Below are 8,627 nucleotides of genomic sequence, written 5' to 3' on the forward strand. Positions count from 1 at the left end.
ATAGTATTAGTTTATTGCAGCTGTTGTCAAAATTTTAATATTGAGGTGTTATATTAGAAATACAGAGAAATGAGGGAAATGATAATTTCCAGTTGGGGGAATCACATAGCATTTGTGCTCTGGGCCTCCAAATGGCTTTCGTCATCCCTGATCTTACTTTCAGGACTTCCCTTTTGATGTGGTTTTTCTAGCTTGCAGAGTCAGAACTCCATTTTCTTTTATAATGAAGAACTTTAATTTTGTGATACTGTTATCTGTAAGCTCTGTTTATCTTTGAGCCGTTTCAGAGCCAGGTAAACATCAGAGCTGTGATACTTTATTTCCTCCACTTTTCCTGACTTATTCTAAAGTCCTGGAGCTGCGTGAAGCTAGGGCAATTGTTTGGATCAAAACAGTGGATCTCTTTTGAAGCAATTTTTATCAACCATTCAGCTATAAGCTGCAAATGGGAGTTAATTACATTACATTAACAGATTTTAATGTATCTGCTAAAATCAAATACATTTTAAAAGTTTTAGGTACTAGAAGAAAAAAATGAATTGCTTTTTTATTTATACTTAATGATAAGCATTATAATGCCCAGTTGTCTTTTGCCTTTCTGTCATTTAGTTTCGAGATGGCACTAGTTAGTAGTCTTTGATCAAGTTAAATCATTAATTTGTTTGGTCAACAACCAGAGTTTCAACAAATACGATAAAGTCAACCCTTGCCCCTGTTGCCAAAGAGCAAAACTCTTGCGCAACTGATATTCAGAACTCTGTCCAGGTAGTTTTCATTAAAAATAATTAGCTTTTTTGAACCTTAACCACAAATTAATACATTTAATTCAAAATCCTGATTCTGTCCATAATAATATACACTTTTTTATTTTGAAAAAAAGGGAAACATTTGGTAAAAATCTCAACATTTAAAAGTGTTTTCATATGATCTACTATTTGGATGTTAAACAAACAGAAGGGGGGGGGAAGTGCCTTATCTAATATTTATCTTTACTAATAAGCTCATCTTCTTTAATTATTATGCTTTACCAAGGACATTTCCTGTAACCCCTATCAATATCACACGGTTCTATGTTTGTTAAGCCAACCATATATCTTTGGAGCTTTTGGTCCTCCTCTTTCTGTCCTCTTTATAAACTGTGGTCCTCAGCTCATTTTCCTCAGGTCTTGCATGAGCTGCTGAATCTGGAAGTGGCTCTTCAACAGTAGGTTTTTCAACTTTTGCAAATGCTTGAAACTACTAAAACTAGCCCTGTTTCATTCTTCAACCAAAAGATAAAACTATAAGGAGTCAATTTGATCATTTTTGCTAATGCACTGCTGAATGACGGAGAAAATAAAGTTGAGCTGGGTTTTATAATGACTGAAAGACTTGTATTACTTCTGAATTTATAGTATTACAGTTAATGTTTTTTTTTCTTTTAGCTTTACAGTCTTTGAATTGTAAATTGAGAAGGCTTATTATGTCTGAATAACAGCCATATTAGTGTTAGTAAACTCACGATTTTGCATATGGACTATTTTAAAGTAAATTTTTGATGCGGTGTAATTATGCCTAACATTCACTCTTTATAGTACTAGCCATCTACTCTGAAACAGCAGTGATTCATTAACTTTTCCATTTCTTTTTTAGCCCCTAATCATGGCCTTCTGCTCGACCTTGATGCCTCTTCTGCTAAGCCTCCTCCTGTTTCCCAGCTCTGTTCTCTGCTGTCTGAATGGGACTCAAGCCCAATGTGATGCTACTCCATTTGTACCAGGCCACAACCTGGTAGGAGAAGGTTTTGATGTGGTCAAACTGCGCAGAAAAGGCGCTTATGTGATTGATTTTAAGACTTATCTGAGCTCCAGTGGAACCTGTACCCTCTGCTCCAACCCTCTTCAAGGGAACAAGCTCCAGAAAGTACTGTCAAATCTGAAATAAACACTATTGTGTATTTCATTTGTCAAATATTAATTGTCCTGCTGTTTTATTTTAAGCTACCATCTTCTGTAGTGGACTGGCGTGCATTCAGCACATGCAGTGCTGATATCTACAACAGTTTTCACACTTCTTCAAGGTACAATGTCAAAAAAATATCATAACTAGGATTTAGATACTTCATTGATTTTCTGGAGAAATATTTGTTCTTAAATTGCTACTACTTCATGAAAATAGCTTTTCCTCATTTTCTCACATTACTAAAACAAAATGAAACCTACTTTATAGACAGTTACCATCCTCACAATTCTACCTTTTGCATTTTTTAAATTTCTTTTTATTTGCCTGTTGTTTTGACATGTGGTAATTCATACTAATATGTGCCAACAGCTCGCTGGTTAATACTTACACAACCCAAGACAGCAGTGACTGGACGGTAAAAAAACATTTCAGAACTACTTTGAACACAGAATGTCAGAAGTTCATCCCTAATTATCAAACAACTAAACAGCCCTTTTTGTCTTTTTATTAGTTTGGATTGGATATACATGATCATAACGCCTCTGGCAGTCTGCAGCTGGGAGGAACCCGCTCTTCTGCCTACAATTTTGCTTCTGAACGAACAAGAGAGGACCGATACACTTTCAGCACCCACAGGGTCACCTGTGCCCATTATGGGTACAATAAACTTTAGATTTTTTTGTTTTAAGTTCAGAGGTCATATTCATTAAAATGGATAATGATTTTATGGTCTAACTTTCTCTTGGTGTTTAGTTTCCGTGTGTCAAGCACTCCATCCCTCAGCCCAGAATTTAGATCCCACTTAAACTCACTGCCAAGTCACTATGACTCCAACAGTACTGCTGCGTACAAGGATGTCCTAAACATCTACGGCACACACTACATCAGACAGGTGAGAACTCAGAAGCAAAGAACTCCTTTAATTCACAAATATAGAAGGAAAACTTTTTAGACAAACATAAAACTTTGTATCAGGTGGATCTTGGGGGCCGAATTAGAAGAGTGACGTCTTCACGCACCTGTTTGTCCTCCCTTAATGGCCTGACCTCAGATGAGGTAGAAAATTTCACATTTAAGAATATCAAATTCATCCCAGTTTGTAAACCATTGTAATAAAACACTGAATGTGTACAAATAATACACAATCTGCCTTTTCAACCCAAAAATTATAAAAGATAGAAATAGAAAAAGAAATAAATTATTCTACAATATCTGCACTGAATATTAATTATATCATTGTTCCCTCTTGTTATCCAGGTCCACTCCTGTTTATCAAGGGGTATTTCTGTCGGCCTTGGAAAGATTGAGGCTAATAGTGTCTCTAGTTCTTGCAAAGATGTTCTAGAAAACCATGACTCTTCCACCCAATACAGCTCCGGTCTCCACATACACTACACTGAAGTATCAGGAGGAAATGGTTGGTTAGGGGAGTTTTCCATTTCTAAAAACGATTCTGCTGGCTTCTCAGCTTGGCTGAACAGCCTCAAAGATTATCCAGATGTTGTTTGGTACTCCCTCCGCCCACTTTATGAGCTAATGCCAAGCAGCTCACAAAAGACAGGGATGAAGGTTGCTATTGAGCAGTATTTGGAGAGCAATGCTATGAAGGTCTCACCTAAAGAACCAACCTGTTCTGGTGTTCCCAACCTGGGCACCAACTGCTGTCCAAAGGAGGCCTCAAAGGGGACCCTGTCTGTGACAATTGTCCGAGGCTGGGATCTCAAAGGAGATCCAGTTGTGACAACTAAAGCGTGGGTTAATGCACAGTAAAACAATTGAGATCTTACTGTGATTGATAAAAGCAGTATTGATATCTTGTTTTCTTTCTTCCCGTTCTCTTCTCAGTTATGTTATTATGTCGTATGGCTCCATAAACCACCAGACCAGCACAATCCATTCAAACAATCCAACTTGGAATGCTGAGTATAATTTGGGCCATGTAAGTATGATTTTTCATTATAGATTAGCTAAGACTCTTTTTGAGTTATGGTTTGCCCCAACTCACTTCAGGGGCGCTGTGGAGTCATTTGGTGACGTCCAATCATGCGATTTCATGCACGTTAAGCCCCCTAAAATCCATTCAAACTGCCAAAAGAAAAATAATAAGAACCTTACAAGTACAATAGGCCTTTGCAGCGCTTCGCTGTTCTGGCCTAATAATAATAATAACAATAAACACTACAGATACAAAAGGCCTTCGCTTGGGGCTGGTCATTTTAGTCTTTTGAGGGGGCACTATAGAGAAAGTAAGCCACACCCACCAATTATTGGCCTATATTCTTGTGTGGGCTTGGACCAGGTTTCATCATAGCAAGTTTGGTACAGACTGAAGGATTAGAGTATGTTAATGGAGAAACGCATCACTTTGTCCAGTCTTTACCAAATATGGTTTTATTTGATTTATTTTTTTTTTTGTAAAAGTTATTCCATTTTGAATTCCGAGTAAAATATGAAAAAGTTTAGATTACAGCAAGTGGTCATTTTGGCACAAAGTGAAAAACAGCACTCTTAAAGCTACAGTGTGTAATAATTACAGGGATATACAGTCAGAAATGTAATATATTATACATAACTATGTTATTTATCATCATCTACGAGCTCAGCCTCTTAACCTTAATATTTGCGTTGCCTTAGAATTCGTTATTTATAATTACATAGGAGCGGGTCTCGCAGCCATGGAGGCAGACATCTTTGCGCTACGGCAGTGCAGAGCCAACAAACTAGCGATTGCGAGATCGCCCATTACGCTCGAAAACGTCACAACAATGTAGAAAAAATAACGGGTATATTTATTATCTTAAGTCTACATGAAATCTATACCCTACACAGACTAATGAAATACTATCTGTAAAATTATCTATGTAAACAAACCTCATTACTTGAGAAGGTAGGTGATGCGGACGTCGTGGAAGACATTTTGTCCCGTAACGCTCGCCGTACTGTTGGGGGGGAGAAGCGGTGGGGGGGAGATGTTCATGTTGCTGCGGTCTGCAGTCTGGAAGTTAGATGTCGCTGAAAATTACACACTTAAGCTTTAAATAAACCATTCAAAGTTGAAAATAGTTTTTTCATCAGAATCATGTCCATTGCTCTTGTTTTTGTTTTAAATTAATTAACAGTGCAAATAAGAAAGAAAACCTAAAGTGGAACATTTCATAAACTAGATTCAAAAACTTTTTTTTTAGGTGGACACACAAGATTGGCTGAAAATTGATGTTTGGGACTGGGACCCTGGATATGATGACCTTATGATTTCATGCAGTAAGCAACTGAGCCAGTGGAGCAACTCTTTCACCTGCTCTGGGATGGGAAACATAGAAGTGAAATACTCTCTGAAGTGTGATCCCTACCTCACTGGAGACAGATGCGACCAGTATAAACCTGCTCCACAGTAAAAAAACTGGATGTCATCAGTTAATTCATTGACCTTAAACAACACACTACTTTATGTAGCATTGTAATCAATTATCTTTATACAAGGTCAATTTATCTTATTTTTTATAATCCATAATTTTACAGAATTAATTTCATGATTTGTTTTTTATTGTAAACATCTTTAATTGTACTTTGCATAAATGTTATTAATGAACTGTTACAAGTCCCACTTTTCCATCTGGAACCAATAAAGTCATTTTGAACTGACCTGACTTTTATTTTAAATAATTAGTTTTTGTGTTTTATCAACTACACTGTTGGAAACAATACTACCTTGATAATTACACGTATATATTATTTGGGTGAACCAAAATCTTTCCTGATGTTTCAGCAAATTTTTGAGATTTAGTCAGTGAGATCTTCTAGGAGCCTTGACCTGAATCTTATTGAGCATCTTTGGAAGGAGCTAAAACCTTGTCACCCTTTAAACCTAAGACAACTCCAGCAGTTTGCTCATGGGTATTGGACCAAAATACCTGCTGAGAGGACCAGAAGTATCTGTTGTAATACAGTAATTTGAAAATGCAGGTCAGGATGTGAAATACTGCCACCCGCTGGTGCTTTGTATGTTCCGTTTTGTTCACTTCAACAAAGTTAAGTGAAAATTCAACAGGTTATCGGCCCAGTTGGTCACAATTAGTTCCAGTAAAAGAGCTTAAAATAGTGGTTTTACACGGATTCTGTGTAGAGTACTCTGTGTTGTGGGATTCACAATGGAGGACAGACTGTTTATCGACAAGCTAAGTGGACCAGACAACCGGGCTACGTGCAATGAAAACTAAAGTGCGTGGGGATCCACAGCCGGAGGAAATTGACAAATCCACATGGAAATGTTTTAAATTTGTCAAGGAGGGACATCTGAAATGAAATTGTCCAAAGATAAATAAAAATCAAACCCAAAAGGCAAAACAGGTGACATGTGAGGAGAATGAAAATTCTGAGAGTACAACTGAAAGTGCATTTGTTGCCAGAGAGAATAATCAGGGTGAAAAAGTGAAACAATTCGAATGGCTGATTGATTCTGGAGCGTCAAGACACATGACATGCTCAAAAGAAATACTACAGGATTACCAGGAATTCACATAGCCACAATCAGTGAGACTTGGTGATGCTAGAGTAGTCGATGCACAAGGACTCGGCAATGTTAAAATGAGAATGACTTTCAAAGTTAGTGATGTCAAAGATGTCATAATGTATGATGTACTGTATGTTCCCAAGCTGTGTGAAAACATTTTCTCAGTGGGAGCTGCTGTGAAAAAAGGGAATACCGTGCAGTTCAAGAAGACCCGGTGCTACATGCGTGGGAAAGATGGAGGGGAGTACGCCTGTCCATCATGCAGCAGAAAGTGCATCAGTTGCAGCCCGCCTATGGCATCAAAGACTGGGCCACACTATCATGCCGAAGGAGCTGAAATCTCTGATGAGTAAAGCTGACTTTTCTAATAATGAAGAGAACTCCTTCGGTGAAGTATGTGTGGAGGGCAAGCTGTCTAGAAAGCCATTCAAGTTAGTGGGAGAAATGCAATCCTATGCAGACTGAATCCATAGGAAGGTCAAAGTACTTTGTGACATTCATTGATGACTACTCTAAATGCTGCAAGGTATACTTCATGAGGCAGAAAAATGAAGTGCTCAGCAAGTTCAAAGAGTTTGAGAGAACATTCTCCAGTGAGTGTCGACAAAGAGTTACAAGACTTAGAACAGACAATGGTGGGGAATACATGTCGAAAGAATTTCAAGAATACCTAAAAGCTCAAGGCATCCACCATGAAATGTCTGTACCTCATACACCACAGCAAAACAGTGTAGCTGAAAGAAAAAATCAGGCTTTAGTTGAAGCAGCAAAGAGTATGCTCTCTCATGCAAAGCTACCAAAGATGTATTAGGCAGAGGCTGTAGCAACAGCAGCCTATGTGCAGAACAGTTTGCCCACATCACTTCTAAAGCAACAGACCCCATACCAGAGATGGTGTGGCAGAAAGCCGAACATTAGTCACATGAGAGTATTTGGCTGTGTGGCATATGCACATGTTCCAGAAGTAGAGAGGAGAAAGCTGGACAAGAAAGCAGTGAAGTTTCTTTTTGTAAGATATGCCAACAATGCCAAGGGCTATCATCTGTTCGATGAGGAGAAAAGGAGGATTCTGATTCGCCGGGACGTCATTGTCAATGAGACAGACTTTGACTGGAAACAGGAAGTGGAACTGTCTTGTTCAGACATGAATGCTGGGAGTGGTCCTGATGAGAGAGCAGCATCAGTCAACGATGACACACCAGTCAATGAAGCTCAGAGAAAATGGACCAGAGTCAGAAAGCCCCCATAGAGGTATGGCTATGATGAATATGCAGACATAGTGACTGAATATTTCATCATATTTGTTTTTAATTTTTTTCATAATCTAAACCTGATATTTTATCAATATGAAAATTTTTATCCTGCTGTGTATATGTTTAAATAGCACTGTGTTGGAAACAATGCTGCTTTAGATTTTTAAATAAAGATTTCTTCACAACAATTGCTCATATTCTCCTAATCTTTCATATTGGACATATGTGGTAATGTTCGTATCGATTGTGGAAAATTTAAGTGTTTAGCTTTATTGAGATAATTGAAGTTAAAGATGCTATTATTGGAATTCCAGGAATTTTCTAAATAAGTTTGAACCACTGCTCCAATCCGGCAGATATTTTAGGGATTGAATACTTGTAGGACCCTCCACAGATCTACCAAGTTTGAAGTGTGTGGCTTTATTACTTTTAGAGATAATTGGAGTCAAATATGCTATTAGAGGCCAGAAATGCAAACATTTCAGGAATATTCCAAATAAGTTTCCTCTGGAACCACTGCTCCAATCCGGCCGATATTTTAGGGATTGAATATTTGTAGGACCCTCCACAGATCTACCAAGATTGAAGTGTGTGGCTTTATTACTTTTAGAGATAATTGGAGTCAAAGATGCTTTTAGAGGCTAAAATGTCCATTTTTTCATGTATTACCCAACTTCAAATGACGATTACTCACTAACTGCAGGATACCCGCTTGTGGAACCTTTTTTCAAAGAAAATGAACTATTTTACTTAATAAAAACCATAATAAAAAGTATTGCCCAAGATGCTGGAACGGAACTCACTTTCTAGCCACTTTCTGAAAGCTAGCCTATGGCCTAACAGTTGGTTTATTTTCATGTGCTATGCATTTAAATATTTTGCAGAGATTTACTTTACCAGTTTTTGATTTAAAAGAGGAAGAA

General features: G+C 37.8%; 1 protein-coding gene across 1 annotated transcript; it reads left to right on the plus strand.

Moving 5' to 3' along the window:
• The first annotated feature begins 1,116 nt into the window (after positions 1-1,116).
• LOC107101802 (perforin-1-like) lies at positions 1,117-5,374 on the plus strand. The gene is made up of 10 exons (XM_015400859.1): positions 1,117-1,204; positions 1,633-1,902; positions 1,980-2,059; positions 2,311-2,356; positions 2,453-2,598; positions 2,695-2,833; positions 2,917-2,997; positions 3,199-3,692; positions 3,787-3,880; positions 5,127-5,374. Exons 2-10 carry the CDS (start codon positions 1,642-1,644, stop codon positions 5,334-5,336), a joined length of 1,551 nt encoding a protein of 516 aa, XP_015256345.1. The 5' UTR covers positions 1,117-1,204; positions 1,633-1,641; the 3' UTR covers positions 5,337-5,374.
• The last annotated feature ends 3,253 nt before the right edge of the window (positions 5,375-8,627 follow it).

This window comes from Cyprinodon variegatus, unplaced genomic scaffold (assembly GCF_000732505.1).
Source record: "Cyprinodon variegatus isolate N-32 unplaced genomic scaffold, C_variegatus-1.0 Scaffold1155, whole genome shotgun sequence".
Classification (NCBI taxonomy): Eukaryota; Metazoa; Chordata; class Actinopteri; order Cyprinodontiformes; family Cyprinodontidae; genus Cyprinodon; species Cyprinodon variegatus.